Source organism: Candoia aspera, chromosome 7, assembly GCF_035149785.1.
Source record: "Candoia aspera isolate rCanAsp1 chromosome 7, rCanAsp1.hap2, whole genome shotgun sequence".
Classification (NCBI taxonomy): Eukaryota; Metazoa; Chordata; class Lepidosauria; order Squamata; family Boidae; genus Candoia; species Candoia aspera.
The window spans coordinates 22,473,682-22,494,137 of NC_086159.1; the positions used below are offsets into that span (position 1 = coordinate 22,473,682).

Below are 20,456 nucleotides of genomic sequence, written 5' to 3' on the forward strand. Positions count from 1 at the left end.
GAAGTAAATATACAAGAGAAATGATATGGGTGACTTTCAGCTATTTGAAATGAAAAACTCAGTTTCCTCTGATTCCTGCATGTTTCAGATCGACTTGTTAAGCTACTTTTGAGGTTTTAGAGGTCCTGATGCAGAAAATGTCCTAGTGATCTGAACGTATGAATCCATGCTATAGTAAAGAGGATTACACGCTAAACTCTGTAGTCGTTGACATTATTGTGTCTGCTTTAACCTGTAGGAAAATTGTAAGAGAAACTTTCAGAGAATGATTTAAAGGTGAAATACTGTGCAAAGAGAAATGTCCCAGGAAATTTGATAGTGTACTTCAAAAACCCTGAGTAACAGATAAGCTAATGGTTTAATTAAAACAGAGATGCACAAAATGGATTTTTGAAGTACAGCAACTGATTACAAATCCATCAAAATATTATTTTCCAGCTAAATTTTCTTATAAACTTTCACACAGTTCTTTTAATCAGTACATTAACAGCTTTTAGAAAGAACAAACTGTTTGTATTTTTTAAAGATGATTTCTTCAAGCTTTGAGGTACAATTTTTTTGTTTCTTGACTGAGAATATATAAAGATATGTTAAGGACAGATGGCAGCCTGGTGGTAGGCAATACAAATCTGTAAGCAAATAAAACATTAACATTTAAATAAAATAAGTGCTCTAAATATATATTTACAGAATGTTTAATTTATTGTAGCCTTGTTATATTTGTGCAACAAGTCAGACAGTTAATAAAGTCATAATTTTAAAATGAAATGAAGTGATAATAACACATTGCAGCTTAGAAAAGCAAATGAATTTCGAACATGTTTAATTAAAAACATCTCATTGTGTCTGATTTGTATCATCTGAGTTTGTATCATAACCCTGTCCCATCACATACTATTAACTTCCATGTGAAATAAATTACGTTTGAATTTTGCAGTGTGAAAATTATAGTCTTTATCACAGCTTAGTCTTCAAAAACATTGTCTTGTGCCGGTCCTAACTAGATGAATGGAAGCTTATGGGATTTTTAACGCTCATGCAACTGAGGGATGGATTTTGCCATTATTTAGCAACCTGGAAAGATCAAAGTTTGAGCTTATCTTGACCCAGGAAAATGGTTCTTAACAAAAAAGAATCACAGTGATCACTTCACCTCTTACTTTGTCTATTCAAGCAACTATTTTACTCATCCTGGTGATTGCAATATGATTGTAAATTTGTTGCTCAGTCTGTAGCATGTACCCATGTAACGAACTACAGTTCTCTTGCTTACTAGCCTACAGTTTTTAGTATTAGTACTAAAATAAGTCAGAAAATGTATTTTAAAATGTTCAGTCTCATGTATAATTCATATGCGTAATCTGATAATTAAATTAACAGAAACTAGCACTGTTTTTAATGAAAGGTGTATTGTATATGTAGCTAAAACAGTTTTGTTGTGGGCATATGGTAAGTGGAGTTCAAAAATCTTTTCTTGCTAGATAAATTTGAAGGAATTATTTTCTTGCAGTCAGACAGACAAACATCCCTTCTATTCTTCTATTATTCCTACTCTGATATTTTGTCCTGCAGTATTCTACACAAATGTTCCCCTAAATAAATTTCTCTGGTATCCTATTCTGAAGCATGTAAGTAGGGGAGGTATTTCTTCAACAGGAAATACATCTCTTCACTTGCACATAGCCAGACCTTAACATGTATTTTGATGTTTATTAGTTATCAATTACAGATCTTGCTAATAACTGATAACTAGTATTACTGTTGTTAATGGTTCCTATTTTCCATAATGAGAATATGATTTCTTTTCCCATTTAGAATCTGTTAGGTGTACAATTTAATTTCTTTGTAGAAATCGACTGCTTGTTCCTGTTTTTGATCTGTCTTTTTTCTTGATATATTCAGTGGTAAAATATATCACAATAGTGGCTAATAAATGAACTTATTTATTGCAACCACATCATGCTTCGCTATCTAGAGTTAGCATGACATTTCTTGGTATCACAGACATACACATTCATATCAGGAATCAATTTTTACTAAGAAATGTTCACTGTGAGAGATTTTGCTATGCTATGTCAATGAACATTCCAGGCTGAAGTGGGATTTGAACCAACACTCTTAGCCAACTACATTATTTTGCTGGTAATGATATAAAAGCTTATATCTTTCCATATAGGCAATCTATCTTGCTTGTTTCTCTTGACTGCACTTCCTATTAAACAAATGAGAATTTGCACAAGAGAGTATTTCAATAACATTTGCATAGACAACTTTGGGTACAATGCCCTGTGAAATCCAGCTGCACTTCTAGTCCTAGAAATCAAGTAATCTAAAATCTGCAGAACTTTGTTCAAAAGCCATGTTTCACTGCAAACACTTTTTCCCCAGGCAAAACATTTGCTCTGATGGCAGTGACTGAACTTATAGCCCTGAAAACATGAAGAGATAAGCATTCTTTGTCTTCGTATATATCCATTTTATAGCTATATAATAGCAATGTAAAATAAATCAACTACAGTATACTACTTTAACTCTCCCCTCTCCTAATCATTATCCAACACAACCACTATATTGTACATACCATTTTTTACATTTCTGTCACCCAAAAGAACACTTTATGATCTCCTCCCATGGCACATAGCGGAAGGGTCCTATGCCAGGTTAAACCAGATCCTAAGGGTGCAGAACCAATAAGGATAGGCTGCAGAGAGAAATAGTTTAATTAGTTTAGTTATTCTTGCTATTCAAGATCTAGAATATAGTAAGACAACTTCAACAGAAATTTCCAAATACTCTTTAGTTGAGTAAAGAGCATTGGACATAACTTCAGAATTCACAAATCTCAAGACAGCTTGCTTCTAAACTGGTAACTAGAAGCCAGAAGATAATGCTTTAGCAAAGAACGAGCTATACAAGTTAAAAATCTATAGCGCATATAGGCAAAGTCCAAGATAAATTGAGACTGTCCTCCCAATATTTTTTAAAGATTTAACACTGCATCTAGAACCTACTATACTCTACCATGTTCTTGACACTGCATCCAGAACCTACCTTCATTTACTTGTTTTGTGAAATTTGTCATGTCATTTCAAGGGTTGATATGAATTTGAATGTTTTTCCACAGTAATACCTAGATTTGAATTTGTCATATCCTAGCCCTTTTACTTCAAGTTCAAAATCTATTTACCTCTGATAGTTAAATACCAGAACTAACAGATGATGCTTGTAAACTTTTCAAGCATTTGCTCTGGCCACTACTGGTGACTAAATAGTTCTCATGCTTTTCAAAGTATTTCTCATGCTTATCTTCTCTGGCAAAGATGGAGATCAACAAAATCAGTCAAAATACACTCATGGATATCTAAGAAATGCAATTGTTATGAGTCCACTTCCAAGCACAATTAACACTGACTTTTAAAGCCCTATTTAGTTTGGAAAATCAGGAGGCAGGCAGAAATGTCTGCTGCCACACCAACATGTAGATACACTGAGATCTGTAGAAGCTGTTCTTCTATTGTATGACCTTAGATGTTAAACCAAAGCATAAGCACTAATGCTATTTTTGTAGACTTCTAATATTCATTCTACCAGGTAAAGAATTTAGTGAAATTCAAACTCCTTTGCAAGCTTTACCTTAATGATTCTATTAACTTGTTCCCATTATTGCTTTGTGGAAGTCTAATTCACTGGACATCAGAGCTGAATCTGTGCAATGTGCACCATGTGTAAGCTGCAATACATGATGCAAAATACACAAATGTGATTTTAATTTTCTTGATCCTCGTGTTCCTTTTTGAACGCAGAGGATTGTGGTAGAATAATCTATTCTCAAAAGTCTTTTTCAGTAGACTCAGCTTTACTTTCAAAACCTCAGTTTCATGATCACTTCAACTCATATGGTAAGCCACAAAGGCCAAATTTTACAATATTATTTCAGGAGAACTCAATCACAATGTCAAAAGCTAATTACTTGTCACACTGTAAACCTTATATTGAACAGCTTGCCTGCTAAAGCCAGGTGAACATAGAATATGTTTTCGGGTGCTCAAAATATTCTCCGCTAACACTCTACAACCAGAATCTAAAAGGGACTTTGCTTCTTGAGCTGCCAATTTCCAATTTAATTCGTTTTTAAACTGAAGCTATTTCCAAGAACACTGTGCACTGCACTGTAGGAATCTAATGTTTAAAAGCAGTAAAGTTAAAAAAAAATCCCCACATGTATGCCAAAGACCTTCAAATGTCTAAAGTAGCTTTCTGAATTCCAGCCGATCATTTTTTTCATTTTGACACTACAAATGCAGTGTTCCTTGAGATGTTCTGATAAAGTAGATTCAAAGCATATGAATTCCAAGTGAGAGAAAATACAACAAAAAAAATTCCCACGTTGGATTATGCTTAATCTGTTATGTAATCGTACTAAGTCGTTTAAAGAAACATTTGTAATTTAGAAAAATTTTTAAAAAATGGCTTTTACATCTTCGATTTTCATAAATTTACCTGAGGGTGGCCTAAATGATGAACCAGAAGTTGACTAATCATTTTTCCTGGATAGCCAGTAGTGGCGAACAAGTTTTCATTCACTCGGGACCATCTAAACACATAAAAAGAATCTTAACAAAATTTTAAAATAGATTGTATTAAATATAGTTATGAATCAGTCAAAATTAAGCACTTCTGAATTTCATCATTTCAGTGAGAGAGTTACACAGGTACATATTAAATCTTTTCCAGTGAATGTTTCATTCAGTGGATCACTTCCAGAAAAGTATGCTACGGTTGTTCAAAATATTTTAAATAATGTAGGGAAAGCATTAAAGCAGCCACATCTTTTGGAAGGTTTGTGCAGCTATTAGGAAGGCTGTCCTCGGCTATCAGTGTATGTATGTGGCTTCAATTTTTGGTTGTCCCAGGGAAGTGTCGTCTATGCATATACACAATCATGGACATTTTTTGAAGCATCTGAGTGACCTTTCCAAAGGACACAGCTACTTTAAGACTTAAAGCGGGATGCTTTTTCATACTGATATGGTTTAAATTCCCCTTCTGAATACTTGGCATAGGCCTAATGTGTACGTATTTACATGTAAAAGAAAAGGTACAATAATTATCAATTCCTCATATAGGTATTGAATGTTTTGTGTTGTATTTTGTTCCTGCAAAGCAATTGCATTTCCCTTGGAACAGTAATTGATTGCACATGAGATAATAATGTGATGTTGCTGCAAAAAGATGTAAATACAATTTTAGAATACATCAGAAATATATAATACCAAAACCATGGAAAGTAGTTATTTCATTATATTATGCTGTGGCCAGACCCAACCTCAAGTACTTTGTGCAGTTCTGGGCACCATACCTTAAGAAAGATCAGGAAAATTGTGATAGTTTCAGAGAAAGTCAAATAAAATGTTCAGGGGACTAGAAACTAAGTCTTATTTATTTTATTACCAGCATTTTTATGCTGCTTACTTGGGCATCTCTAAGGGGCCTATGTCCTAAATCTGCTCTTCAGGACATGAAATCATGGATTTAAATTACAGGAATGCAGCCTTCGATGAAATGTTAGAAAATATTCCTAACACTAAGACATGCAGCTGAACAGTGGAACCAATTATCCAAAGAGGTGGTAGATTCCCCTTCATTGTATGTGCTTGGGATGGAGTTGCATCTCTCTAACATGCCTTAATCTGGATTCCTGCACTGAGCAAGGGCTTGGACATCACGGCTAAATAGCCCCTTCTAACTAATGTAAAAATTATTATACATTGTGCCACAATTCTCCCTTACCTCCTATTGCATCCCATTTTCTTAACAGACTTTCATTTTCCAACTGAATCCTTGCAAAGCTGGGTAGTCTCCCAATGTTTTAAGATCACAATTCTCAGAGTTCCCAACCACTAAAAATCAGGTTAGACTAACAGAAAGCATGAAAATATTAACAATCAATTTAGGATACAACTTCAAAGGAGAAAGTACACAATTATCTCTGAAATGTAAAATGGAGCTGTAAATATTGGCAAAAGCTGAGTCTTGTGGTCCCATAACAAAAATTAATAGAAAAGTCAGTTAATCAACTGCATCAATTAAGTACAAATCTAAATAAAACGTACCTAAATAATCTGGCTCTATCTGCATGAACAGGCCTCTTATCTAAAGGATAACTAAAAAGAAAAAAGAGAAGGTAATTTCTAATAATAAAAATCATAATTCCCTCCAAGAAGTAGGTCATGCACAATTTGGACTGCATTACCTCATTCTGAGATAACAATCAGAAATGCATGCTATCCAACAATTTTATTTGTAAAAATGGCTGGCACTTAAAAACCACAAAACTGTTGTGTTCCAACACAATTTAAAAGCACTTCACATGGAAATTACTTTTGAAAATATGTAGGTCTGAGTACCATACAAAAGAATTGCCACAAAACACACCTCTAATTCTCTTTACTGAACCCATTTAGTTGGGGATACAAAGGAAATGATTCACAAAGCAAAGAAATGCATTGCAAGCATTTCCCTGGTTTTATATCTCTATATCTGTCCATATTTTCCTTTTCTTGGTTTTTTATATCAATACTAACTGCAAATACAAATTAAGGAAGTTATTTTTGTACACTGATAAGTGATTTTTAGACAACCTATTCTTTTTACAATGCAATTCACTCTTTTTATGTCATAAAAATTATGTTAACCATCTTAATATTCTCCTATAAATTCAAATCAACAGTTAAAGTGTAGTCGTTTTTTACACTAAGGCCTATAGTTACAGAAAATGAGTTAGAGACTCTATCTCCTAAGCATTTCCTTTTTTTCTTTGCACTTCTGAATCACATAAACATCATAAATAGGTCATGCAGCTTGAATAATAGAGAAATATTTCGTGCAAGTTAAAAAAAAGCAGTCCTTTTAAATAATTGTCTATTATCCTGAAACTTCAAAGTACAAAAAAAATACATGGAATATTTTGCAATACCTAGATCGAGTAATGTCCCAGATAAACCAGTCATTCCCTGCAACTGCTCCAACTTTAAAAGTGTTTTTTAAGCACCAGCTTGCTGACATTAGTGGTGTTTGATCAGTTGTGAGAGACAAGATAGCCTGATGGGTCACAAGATCATAGAATCTTATTGTTCCATTCTTTTCTGCTACCATCAACTACAAATGAAAGACAACAGTCAGTGGCAACTCTTGGGATATAGCACTACTTAAGACTTTTTTCTCCTGTGAAGCTTTACAACAACAGTGCAATCATTATAATTAAGTTCTGATATTTTTCTGTACGTCTAACATTCGAAAATGGAATTCAAACTCAAGAAAAAACTTGGTATGAGGCTACCTTCATCATTTATTATAATTCAGCCAATTCAGCAATATATCATAAACCCAAATAAAGTATCAGAAATATGGGAAGAGCTGAAGATTAAAGGACATGACACCATCCAGCAACATAAAGTCACAAAACAGATCATGCTTAGATGTAGCGCATTCCAACTGGCTTTAAAATGCAACCATAAATTAAACGTAAGAACCCAGTCTTGCTCTCATGTCCACTAGACATTGCAAGAGGCAAGAAAGTCAGCACTTACTTCAAATAATGTGTAGTTATCAAGGTGACTTTTTCGATTACCTAGGATTCATCAAGCCCTATCAATGCTGACTTATAAGGCAGCCCCGAAAATCCATTTATGGCTCAAAATTTTCCCCTGAATACATCTGCTGTTACTCATACTTGGGACTGCAATTTTATAATTTAGGAGAGTTATTTTAATTTTTATACCACTTGGCTTTAAGACTGATTTTATTTATGTTTATTTCTCTTACATAAGAGTAAAATACTTGCCTTGAATGCATCCTCAGGATGCCAGCCCACGCTCATTCCAGGAGAACGTAGAACAAAATAAGCTCTCAAGTTTCCTTCCAAATCCCAGACTCTAAAAATAATAATAAAAAAAGATTAGGGTTTAAGGAGGTTTCATATTGTTCCCACTTCCTGTCACAGGAAAGATCTTATTGTCTTCTCAATCTCAAATGCAGTTGACAGAAGATAGAATCTACATATATTTTAGCTAATTAATATTAGTGGATGACGGCTATGAAGTTGATAAGAAAAACAATGAGAAAAGAGTCCTAAAATATAATTATAGGAGAAAGCTATAATATATAGTATGTGCTCATCACAGCTAATACCATATCCTATTTGTACTCTGCTTCATCTCTAAACTAAGATGGTCATATGCACTACTTAACTCAGGATAGCTGACTATTAGAAGCGTCAGAGTATGTAATCCAATGAAAGGCATTCCAAAAGATTCTGCGGTCCAAGTTAATTAAGATAAAGAAGCATCAGAAGGGAGAAAAAGGCCACAGGTTGCTCATGGTTACAACTGGCACTGGCTTACAGCTTTCCCCATAATGGTGAAATATATTTCTGAATAATATTGCAAAAATATATTTTACCTATGAAATGCTTACATTATGGAATAATCTTGCTTTAAAAATAGTTGGTGAATCTTTTATTTAGATTTATTTATCAAATTTGTCGCCACCCACCTCCTCCCACCAGAGGGACTCTGGGCAGTTAACATGGGCCTCTTATATTATTACTACCTTGAATCAACTGAGCATTGCTGAAACAGTTTTTGAAGCTTTTATAAAATTTAAAACTAGTGGTATATAACATCTGTCAAATTTAAAATTTTCAAAAACCAAGAGATGTTCTCATAATATTGGAAGTGTTTCAAGTTCAATATATTTTGCACACCCCTACTTAAAATGAGTTTGATCTATTTTAGGGTGCTTTTTTGTTGTTTATTCAACAGCAGCGTTTCTTATTGCACTTTTAGTTCTTGATACCAACTTTTGATATGGTCCTTGAAAAATTAACTGAGGGTCCTAAGCCAGTAACTTCTCACAAGAAGCTAAATTCAGTATTAATTATGTGGTTTTAGAAATAACAATCTGAATATCTTGTTTCTGTAAACCAGCGAAACTGTTACATTTTCAACTTAATATGTACTTACTACAATAGAAAAACGATGTTTTGTACTGGACACTCTAGAGAATGCTTAACAAGACTTTTTTTTGATATTGGAGACATAATCACAGAGTTGAAATATTTTGTGGCTGGTCCTAAAACTGCCAGTTTCTGGTCTGAAATTCAGAAGGCTGACATCATCCTAGATCAGCTTCTGCTTGTTATGGATACATGTGCTTTTCTTGGCTTTATCTAAGAATTTGAAATTTATTAAAGCATTAAGAATGTTGGAATATTTATGCATGTAGGGTAACCAAAATAATTATCATACAACATTAAAAGATGAATCTGCTCTACATTTGCAGGGCCGTTTGTCAATATCTTAATCAGTTTTCTTTTGACAGAGGAGTAAGAAAGAGGATTAAGATTTCTCAAGGTGTCGTCCCTACAGGTCTCCAGAACTCATTCACACTCTCTTTATACTACTAATTGTTTTCTTAACATATAATTTGTTGATATTGACAATGAAATAATTTTGATATTTGAATTACTGATTGAACCATTATAAAAATAGCACTCTCAATTTGCATACTGTATACATGTACAAATTAACATATACAAGTTTGACTTAAATTTATGCCCTGTTTTGTGGTGCTGGCCAACCACCATAGGTAAAAAAATATGACAATATGAAAATTCATTCAATAAAATAATGTAAACGCTATTAGATTAAATAAATTAATATATAATCAATAGCTTAATTCAAATCCTGGGGTCTCCAAATTTGGAGATTAGTACCCTTTTTCTAAAGTGTATGTCTGTAAAAACAAAGAATATCTATTTGATTAGGTAATTTGCAGACAAAGCCCTTTCTTCTGCTGCCAGAAGTTTTACTTTGTAGATTTTTCCAAGCCAAATCAACACTTTCTGAGTGTGTATTTATGCACTCAGAAATGAAGCATAGTATAATTCAAGACAGTGAATCATTTTGGCCAAAGAATCAGGTCCCCTTCCCAAGCCCAAGAAGCCAGAGAGAATTGTATCAGTTTTACAGTTTATGACTCAGTGCTTTAATCTGCTTTATATTTTGTTGCAATATAGACATCACACTCAATTACAGAATATACTCAGAATACTTTCTCACTTCCCTTCTACTGCAACAAGTTCTGTTGTTCATCTAAAAGGTTTATACCTCAGCTTTTCAGACCCAATGATCCTTATGAATTATGGGGGCAATACTGACCTCCCCACAGATGAGTGTTACAAGGAAAAGAAATGAAGTGCTCTGAACACTTTAAAGAGCATTATTAATGTTGTTGGTATTATTATTGTTGTTCTACAATCCAAGGAAGCACAGGTGTGTGGTTTTTTTTTTTAAAATAAAAGGAGGATGCAATAGATATTTTAAAATTTCAGCCACTGTAAGGCAACAAAATCATGAAGGAAAAGATAAAAGTAAGTGACAGATCAGTAATGAAAACACTGGACAGGTATTATACTAAAACAGCCTAAAATTATGCTAACAGATCATCATGCACATCTAAACTAAACTTGGGAATAATTCTTATAAACTGGAAGAGACTCAGTAATTAGCTTAGTTTTCTAGACAACCAGAAATGATGACAGTACTTTGTTTTTTTCCCTGTTAAATCCCAAGAATTCATAAGGCTTTGTGGACCATCCTTAGCAGATTCTTTTTTGTAAAGACATAGCTGAATTTAAGAGATGATTTGATTCAGAACCACGAGCTATGTATCTCTACATGCTATTTTTATCAGTAAGTCATGTTATTATGGGAAAAACATAAATGCAGCTTTTAAAACAGTGAAGTACTGTACATACCAACCATCTGCAAATATATTTATTTATGTCCTGATAACAACATTTTCCACGACTCTGAATGAGACTCTTCTAAGTAAATGTTTGGAACTTCACTATTACAGGTTACATTGGCCGAGACCCAAAGAGCCATGTCAGCGAGTTCTCTATGAATACTGTACAGATAATAGTGCTCTGGCAACCTTACCAGTTTGTTACAATGTATAGTGTGACTGCTTTAACGCTAATATCAGTTGTTTTTAAAGATCAGAGTATTACACATGGATAAAATATGAAAACAGATAAAAGACCAATGTTAAAAAAATATATTCAAGTAGTTGAATGAATGGCAGACTTTCCATAAAAGGCAGAATACATTATTTTTTAGTTAAAGTATATGCTAATATCATGCACTATCCTTTCATTAATAGAATATTTCATTTCTGGCATTACTAATGACACTGTAACATTATCTTGGGGGCATCTTCATACTGGCACAATAATTGGTACATTTATACTGAATCATGGAATAAGTTACTTTTCGTATTCGAGCAGTTTTAAAAACAGTACTTTCAATACAGTTCTGCATGATCCTAACCACTGAAATAATACAAAATGAAGGATAAGAACAGAGATAATCTGTTAAGAGATGGGAAATAGGAATAGAAAATACTGCATGTCCAACTGCCAAAGAGTTGAAACTACTGAATGTTCAGGATGACGCTCAGAGGAACACGTCTTGGCAAAGACTGGGATGGGAAGAGCAAGGAGAACAGCAACTTGGAATACTCTTGTCCTTCATTCTTATAGCATGGATCTATTCTAAGTGTCCCCCCAAAAACCCACCCCCAAACAAATAGGCCAAAAAAGACAAAAATGAAACAGCAAAAAAATTCTGAACAAAAAATAACAATCATCTAAATGCTACAAATATAAATATAAATATATATAAAATTCAAATTTAATTACCGCCCATCTCCCCAAAAGAGGGACTCTGGGTGGTTTATAATAAAATCATACTAGGGCCAGAAACGTTAAAATCTCATAAAAATCAAACACATTACAATTATAAAATGCAATAAATAAATATAAAATCCAATATATATATATATATATATATATATATATATATATATATATATATGAGAATATATATTCTCTAAATATCGATTTTCTATGTTCTATTTTTTTACATTTATACACATAAACAATTAAAGTAATATTTCACTAACAGAATATATACCTGCATGTATGGTCATCACTCACACTTGCAATTTCTTGACCATTAGGTGAAAATACCAAATCATTAATATAATCTGAATGGCCTTCCAAGGTCTGTTAAGAAAAAGGAGAAGTATTTTTTTACTATGGAATTAAGAAAAAGATGGCATTTTAAAAGAAGTAAAATCAGCAAAGGTAAAATGAAGACATCATTCTAAGGCACAGTAAGGAGAAGACAGCATGATTAGGATCGAGATATAAGGCCAGGACTCAAGTCGTTTAGGTCTTAGGACTTTGCTGGTTGAAACAATTGTATCTTTGAGGGAAATGAAGTCAACATCGTTCTAGTTCTGCAAAAAGACAATCTGGCATGTTTAGATCTAGTTTATTCAAACTGTCATCAAGTATGGTATCATATGAACTGCACTGCAATAGCCTGTACAAACACTAACTCCATTCTAAATAAAGCCATCTGTGCTATTAGAAGCTTCAGGCCCAGTGATAAATAAATCTAAATCACTAGAATGGTTAAATACCACCTCTATCTGGTTTCTGTCCCACTTTCAGAGGATTTGGCAATTGCCATTATTTCATTCTTGCATGGCCCCAGTCTCTTAACTGGCTTCCTAGCACATGCTACAGAACCAGCATACCAATACATCATAAATGCATAATTTGGATGCATTAATGCTCTTGCACCCTGGTTTTTTTGGTTACATTGTGTCTAATTTCACAAGTAAGGTCCAAATGTTAATGAGACATACAGGTAGTCCTCGCTTAACGTCCATTCTTTCAGTGACTGTTCAAAGTTACGAACGCGCTGAACAAAGGGACTTACAACTAGTCCTCAAAGTTCTGGCCATTGCAGTGCCCCAGTGGTTATGTGAACAAAATTTGGGCACCTGGCAACCAGCTCACATGTATGACCAGTCGCAGCATCCCACAGTCACATGATCGCCATTTGCGACCTTCCTTACCAGCTTCCCACAGGCAAAGTCAGTGGGGAAGCCGGCAGGAAAAGTTGCAAGTCTCCCCCACCCCCGGGACATTCTTCACTCGCATGCACCGTGTCCTCCTCCCCGCTTTCACTTGTACGCACCACGCCCTCCTTCTCTCCCGCCCTTCATGCAATCATGCTGCTCTGAAGCACCCCCTTTCACCAACTCACACGTGGCCTGCACCAGGCCTCCCAGGGCCTCCCCCACCCCCGTGGCACCCCCACATTCCTTACCTGTGACTCCTGCTGCTTCCCGCATAATGACCTGCACGTATTGGGGTTACGTCAACTGGGACTAACAGGACTGCCATGGCTAAGTGATGCAGTCATGTGACATCACGCTTTACGACTGCATCACTTAGCAACAGCAATCCTGGTCCCAATTGCCGTCATATCTTGAAGACTACCTGTATTGCTAAGCCCATTGGTTCTGTTCATTTTTATTTATCCTATCAAATCTTAACAGTTATATGCTTAATTCATACTTGAATTGCTGCTGATTGCTTCAGTATATGGAACCATGTTTACTAAAATCCAAAGATCTACCACCCTGAGCATGATCAAAAAACACACATTGAAAATCAAAGGATTCTGAAGTGAGGGATTACAGTATCAGAATTGAAATAGTTCACAGTTTGTCAACACTGAAAGCATTGAAAAATACATTTTGAGAAAATACATTTTGTTAATGCTATTATTAAACAACTGGAGTAAGAAATCCTTGCCAATAGACTTCAAAGGTCTAACACAATATCCAGTTTTTGTACTTTCTGTCCACCTCTTCTTGAATATGTCATATAATTAATTTCACCTTCATTCTTCATAGTTCAAACTACTTTAAATTTTATTTAAAAAGTTTTGATTTTATTTAAAATGTGCACTGAGAAGCATAAAATGGCACTTAATTCTGAAGGGCTGAAATAAATACTATCATGCTTTATAACATGAATGTGCTTCAAAACTGCCACCTTAGTATCACCTTTTAAAAATACAAGATACAATGCAATTATGTGCTTGTCTATTCAACATTACTGAATGTGAGAAATCCTACGGCCATAGCGTGCAATTTTAATTCATTTGTTTATAAATAAGTACTAAAAGAGAGGCCAGTTTTTGTTATAATTTATTTCTTCTTCTCACCTTATATTCGTTCTTATCTTTGAGGTCCGATGTGAATAACCTTAACTTCCTATCAGCAGCAGCAGTACAAAATCTAAGATAATGAAACAATTTATGAACATTGTCATTTTATGTAACAGTGGACATGTTACAGATGTGTTTTATTTCCTCAAAGTAATTTTACCTTATCATGAAAAAGCACATCATTTAATTCTTAGATATCTGGAATACAGATAGTCCTCGTTTATCGATCACAATTGGGACCAGCAACTGCGTCACTAAGTGGAAAATCACATGACAATGATGGGCTTACCACCTCACTTCCCCTTTGGTTGTTGATCACATGGCGATCATGTGACTGCGGCATGCTGCAATGGTCATAAATGCGAGGATTGGTAACAAAGCTTTTTTTTTTTTACACCAATGTAACTTCAAACAGTTGCTAAACAAGGCAGTTGATAAGCAAGGACTACCTGTACATACTGTATACATATCAGATCACAGCCAAGGAGGTAGTCTGTAATTGTTTATTTAAAGTGTTTTTACCTGTTCTTCAGCCAAAAAGGCATATAGCACAACTTATTTATCATCTATAAAGAAAAGATACTTCCTGCTCAAGCTATATGATATAATTTATACACCCAAGAAAAAGAAATGGGGGCGAAAAAAAAGCACATCATGGCACAAGAAGATAAGTAACAAATCGATTTGGAAATGTAAATTAGGAAATCTGGAAGTCTTTATTGAAGACTAATATACATATTTTATAGGTGATGTTAATCTGCGTTAGCTACAGTATATAAGTAATAGAAGACAGTGAAACATTTAAGAAAGTAAAGGCAAATGGTTTATGGATTTCTGCCAATCCAATACTTCCTTCATTGCTAACAAAATCTTCCAAAAACAAACATGATGCCTATATACATGTATATCACCAGATAGAATATACAGAAATCAAAGTGATTGTATTTGGTATAAGCGGTAGGTTAAAACAGCAAAGACATGACCAGGAGCTGACTGTGGAACAGATCATGAACTGCTCATGAGCAAGTTCCAAGTCAAGTTAAAGCAGAAGAAGAAAGCCAACCAATTTCCACTGTATGATCTGGACCAACAATGCCAGCAAATCTGGAGAATAACACAACAGCCAACAAATTGAAATAAGTCAGTCTACAAACCAATACCAAAGAAAGGAGACTTAATAGAATGTGTAAAACTTCACACAATATTCTTAATTTCACATGCTACCAAAAAAATGCCTAGGATCATCAAATACAGATTAGAGCCCTACATGGAAATGGAGATGCCAATGGTTTTAGAAAAGGTCAAGAAACAAGAGACATCATTGCTGATGCACACTGGATAATTAAGAAAGGCAAAGAATATCAAAAAGAAGTAAATATGCTTCACTGATTATAGTCAGGCCTTTGATTGTATTGACCACATAAAGCTGTGAAATGTGCTCAGGAAAATTGGAATCCCAGAACATCTAATTGTCTTATGTAAAACCTACACATATTTAGGAAGCCACAGTCCAGACAGAACATGGCAAAACAGACTGGCTCTAGGTCAACAAAGAAGTGAAACAAGGCTGTATATTCTCCCCTTACTTATTCAAACTATAACCTGAATATATATTGAGGGAAGCTGGTTTGGAATAAATATGATTTTAAAATTGGAGAAAGAAACAGGAGTAACTGTGTTATGCTGATGAAACTACTCTGATAGCTGAAAGTGCAAATAATCTGCAAGCTCTTGTAATGAAATTCAAGGAGCACAATGAAAAAAAACAGACTGAGATTAAATATAAATAAGACCAAATTAATGAGAACAGGATACAGGAATCATGCTTAGAACTGATAATGAAATTGAAGAGGGGATAGCTTCTGCCTTTTAGGATCAACTACCAAGAGGAAAGGAACCAGCAGTCAAGAAATATGTTGCAGACTAGCACTTGGTAAAGTAGCAAGGAAAGCCTTCAAAAAGATAGGAGAAGATTCATGAGAATACTACTGATAGCCAAGAAAAAAAAACCAATGGATCCTAGAACAAATCAACCCAGAGTTCTCATCTGAGGAACAAATAACTAGGCTCAAATTATCATATTTTGGACACATTATGCAAAGGTGGAAAGAAAGAGAAAAAAAAGGATGACCAGAAGCAAGGTGGATTACAATGAATGTACCATTGGAAGAACTGAAGGACCAGGCTGGAGACAGATCATCCTGTGGTTGCTAAGAATTGACATCGACTTGATGGTACATAAACAATCTTACTTACAAGTTTCTTAAGGTAGTAGATTGGCTGCCTTAGGAACAAAATACTGGACTAAAGATGCTTTCAGGTTGAGGCAGTACTATTTTTCCTTTGTTCAAACATGTCATTATTCTAACACAGAACTGAGCTTGATATAGGGTATTGTTTTATGACAAAGACTCATTTATCATAAACTAACCCTTCACTATACATAGAAGTAATAATTGCAGCTGCATCTTTTATACATTTACTTGGAGAAAACGCTCTTTAATTTAGGGGGATTAACTTATAAGTAAACTTGCATAGGTTCATACTACAAAATTCCAAACTTTAGCGTTTTATTCCACATTAGCATAATATGGAGAGAATCAAGGTAGTGGTTAAAATGCTGGACTTAATATTGAACTTTCTGTGTACTCTTAGTCGTCATTTTCTCACCCCAATTTGCCTTAAATAATTGCTGGGGGAGGGGGGAGGCATAATTAGGAGGGATCCACTATGTACTCAGTCTTGGACTCCCAGACAAAAGGCAAGATATGTAATTAATATAACAAACAAACAAATCCTGCTTCATTAGTCATACTACCTTATATGGGGAGGTAAAGCATCAAATCTAGTTTCTGGGCTCCACACAATGGCATCAACTCTGCTTTCATGTTGAAAAGTCCTGAGAGTTTTATACTGTATTCCTTCCACTGTTGCATCCTCCTCCTAAAGAAATATGCAATATTTTGATAAGCTTCATAACAAACGAGAAGCTTGTTAAAATCAGTCCTACCTCTTTGCCATGAGACCCTGCTGATTCCTTGCATATTCTTTTCCCTTGTAAACATTGTGTTTCATTACCACAATTAAGTGAATGCTGCAATCTGATGCATACTGGCCTGGGAATAACTCCCACTAAACTAAAAAAAGGCACAATTCTAAGTGGACATACATAGCATTTCACTGAAGCAATACTTGTACTCTTAGTATGCATATATGCAGTGAATCTGAAAGTAACTATGCTGGGTTTAAAAACTACTCATGTTTCTCTCAACAACATTCCTAAGGAGTTCCTGAGGGGAACTAGATGCTTCCAGGACTATAGGACAGCTGTTAAGACTTGGTTGCTCCATCTAGTGCAAGAGGAGGGCATGATACAAGTGAAGGTTGGAACCTGGTATGTGTGTGCATGACTATATTTCTTGTTTATTATCTTAATACTATCAATTTTGTTCATATTATGGGTAGGTTTACTGTATTATTTTTGATGGAGGTGCTTTTTATTTTATGCTGATACTGATGCTTAGCTACCCAGAGCCTTCAGGTATGGGAGGCAAAATAAGTAAATGAGCAAATAAATACAAGATATATTATGCAAAAGAAATCCTTATTACAAGTTCTTATTACAAAATTTCATAAATGTTATCAGGGACCTTTACCAATGAGACAATATGAATATAAGCATTATCTACAGTTTATTATACTTTTTGAAATTTTGTGAAAGATTGTGCAATTTCTAAAGGGGTAGTTTGTTCTTCTGTTACAGCTAAAACAAAGCCCTGTAGCAGTTTAAAAACTAATACATCTGTTACAGCATATACTTTGACTGATAATGTTCTACTTTATAAGAGACTGATTATGAGGGATAATTGGGAAATGTAGAGGAGGGAGGAGACAACGAACACAGGAGGTCAAACAATAAAGAAATACACGAAGTGCAGATTGTGGTAATTACTAATTGTTGGGTACACCTATATTTTTGCACCAATAAGTGTAAGAATGCTTTGTCTGTTTAATATATGGGTACTAGAATCGAACTTCTTGATGAATTCTAGCTTACCTGCTTTAATATGAATTTGATCTTTGTAATTCTTTTGCTTAAGAATGATGCTAAGACCAATCATTGAATTTCCTGGGGAACAGAAGTGCTCCCTTGCTGAAATAAGCTATAGTCCTGCAAAGCTTATGCCACAATACATGTATTAGTCTTTCAACTGCACAATACTCTTGATTTTTCTGCAATGGACTCACCAACTATCTTTGGAAACTTCTATGTTATGTATATCCTCTCCACTGAATTTCGAAAGCACTTTCCTCAAAATTTCAGATGTAGCTCAAAATGTAGTCTTTGCTTCCAAATTATTAAAGCTTCTAAATAAATTTCAAAATTATAAAGTATACTAACCTGGAATCTGCAAGTCCCGACAACTACATAATTATTGCCACCATATGCAATCAGTGATTCTGCAGTGCCACAGTCAAATGGATTGAATTCTACCACATGCACATAATCCTTACATTCTACAGTATAGGCTGCTCTTCGGGAAGTCTCCTGCTTCATCTTCAGTAAAACGAACCACAAGGATACTTTCTGTAGTTGGATAAGGAAATAAATTCTAAATGCTGAATTCTATGAACATTTTCAGCTAAGAACCTAACCTCAAAATCTATAGCTTTGGTAGTTTAATTCTTCCATTTCACTACAAATACTTAAATCATTTAAACTACAGTTAAACCAGTGCAACTTTTGCATAATAAAGGAAAATGAGGTGGCAAGGTCAGACATTGTAGAATGGCTTGTGTTACTTTAGATGACAAGGTTCATATATTGTACTAAGCCAATTTGGTTAACTACATGTTACTCGATTGTATTCACACAACAAATTAAACACACAAAGTAGACAGTTTTTGCCTTAATGCAATGCAACGTGCAAACTCAGCCTATTTTCTAAAAAAAACCAGTTAAGGCTGATGCTGTCCTGTGCCTTATTTTCCTTATGTGTCCATTATGATAATGTGTTCCCATAACACACTAGGCGTGTTTTACTCTTACTCCTTGAGTCGCACACCACATACAATTTTTCTAAACTAGAATCTGTAAATTTGCTGTCACCAGATCCCCAAACAATTACAAATTTATTCTTCTAGAAATCTGAAATGGCAACTGGTTGAGGTTTGGATGATACACTAAGCCTGAAACTTTAGCTAAACAGTCATGCACTAGAATTCTGCAACACATTCAAACAACATAAATAAAGCACCTTTCTTTGAAACACAAAAAAAGCAGAGCCTTTTGCAAGGCTTGCATGGTTGCTTCAAAAACTGTTCCCTCTGTCTCTGCAACTTACAAATTCCGTAGAGGCTTTGCTGATAAGAAAGTGAAGTGGCTATGCTTGTTGTGAAGCTCAGTCTTATTACGTAAGACAAAATAATATGGCAGCATATACATGCTAACTAGGCTGTTTGGCTTATTATTATGTGAACCAGCCATTCTTCAGGAAAGCTTTGAAGTGCACCAGCTAACCAGTGAAAGCAATTATGAAAAAGTCATCACATGATAAGGTCAGTAGAGCAGAGAAACAATACAATAAAAAAAAAAGTGGAGCAAAATTGATCAAAAAGGAGACAGAGTAAGAATGGAATGCCAGAAATGCATACGTGTAGAAGTTTGTGTTGATTTTTTTTTTCATATTGGAATTTAGTTACATCTGAATGATAAAAATGTGCTCTTATCCTTTTGACTTGAAAGCTAAAGCAACATTAATGATACAGATGGGCAGCCATATAAATTGTTTAAATAAATTAAATGGCACCAATGCCATTGGCATTGTTTTATTTCAATATGTAAATATTTTGCATGAACTGGTTTGAGCAAGAAATGCATTACCTCATGTTCCATTCACAAATGGGATATGAAAACACATTGCCATTAACTTTACCTTATTGCTTGCAGCTTTGTTCATACAACATAGACACTGTGGTTCATAACTGAAACACAGCTTATTGAATTAACCCAACTGATCGCTTTGAGTTAAGAGAGCCATGAATTACAGAATCACATTTTAGCCTAGTGATAGGCATCGGCTGTTAATACCAATCGTATTAGGCTGATAAACCTGGAATGCAGAGTATTCAGAACATTGGTTCAGGCTTTGTGTAGAAGCTTAAGACTTTGCTAGAAAAAGCAAATTTAATTTAAGAAATCACACTAACAGGATGAAAATGCATGAACTAATATTGCACCAGAGAAAAGCAAATGGACCAGAGAGTGAATAGAGTATGATAAGTGACAAAGCATATCAG

The 20,456-nt window shown here is 34.6% G+C and overlaps 1 protein-coding gene across 1 annotated transcript; it reads right to left on the bottom strand.

Moving 5' to 3' along the window:
* Positions 1-679: 679 nt before the first annotated feature.
* Positions 680-19,094, bottom strand: NUP37 (nucleoporin 37). Its single transcript, XM_063308301.1, has 9 exons — positions 18,559-19,094; positions 16,975-17,099; positions 14,154-14,226; positions 12,039-12,130; positions 7,844-7,934; positions 6,977-7,158; positions 6,114-6,164; positions 4,501-4,594; positions 680-2,701 (listed from the first exon to the last, which is right to left on the bottom strand). The coding sequence occupies exons 1-9, from the start codon at positions 18,712-18,714 to the stop codon at positions 2,588-2,590; spliced, it is 978 nt and encodes a 325-aa protein (XP_063164371.1). The 5' UTR covers positions 18,715-19,094; the 3' UTR covers positions 680-2,587.
* Between the last annotated feature and the right edge of the window lie 1,362 nt (positions 19,095-20,456).

Coding starts and splice junctions, on each gene's coding strand:
- NUP37 (XM_063308301.1), bottom strand. CDS start 18,714: ATGAAGCAGGAGACTTCCCGAAGAGCAGCCTATACTGTAGAATGTAAG. Junction 7,935..12,038: donor AGTGATGACCATACATGCAG/GTATATATTCTG, acceptor TATTATTTTTAG/AGTCTGGGATTTGGAAGGAA. Junction 7,159..7,843: donor ATCCTGAGGATGCATTCAAG/GCAAGTATTTTA, acceptor TTTCATTTGTAG/TTGATGGTAGCAGAAAAGAA.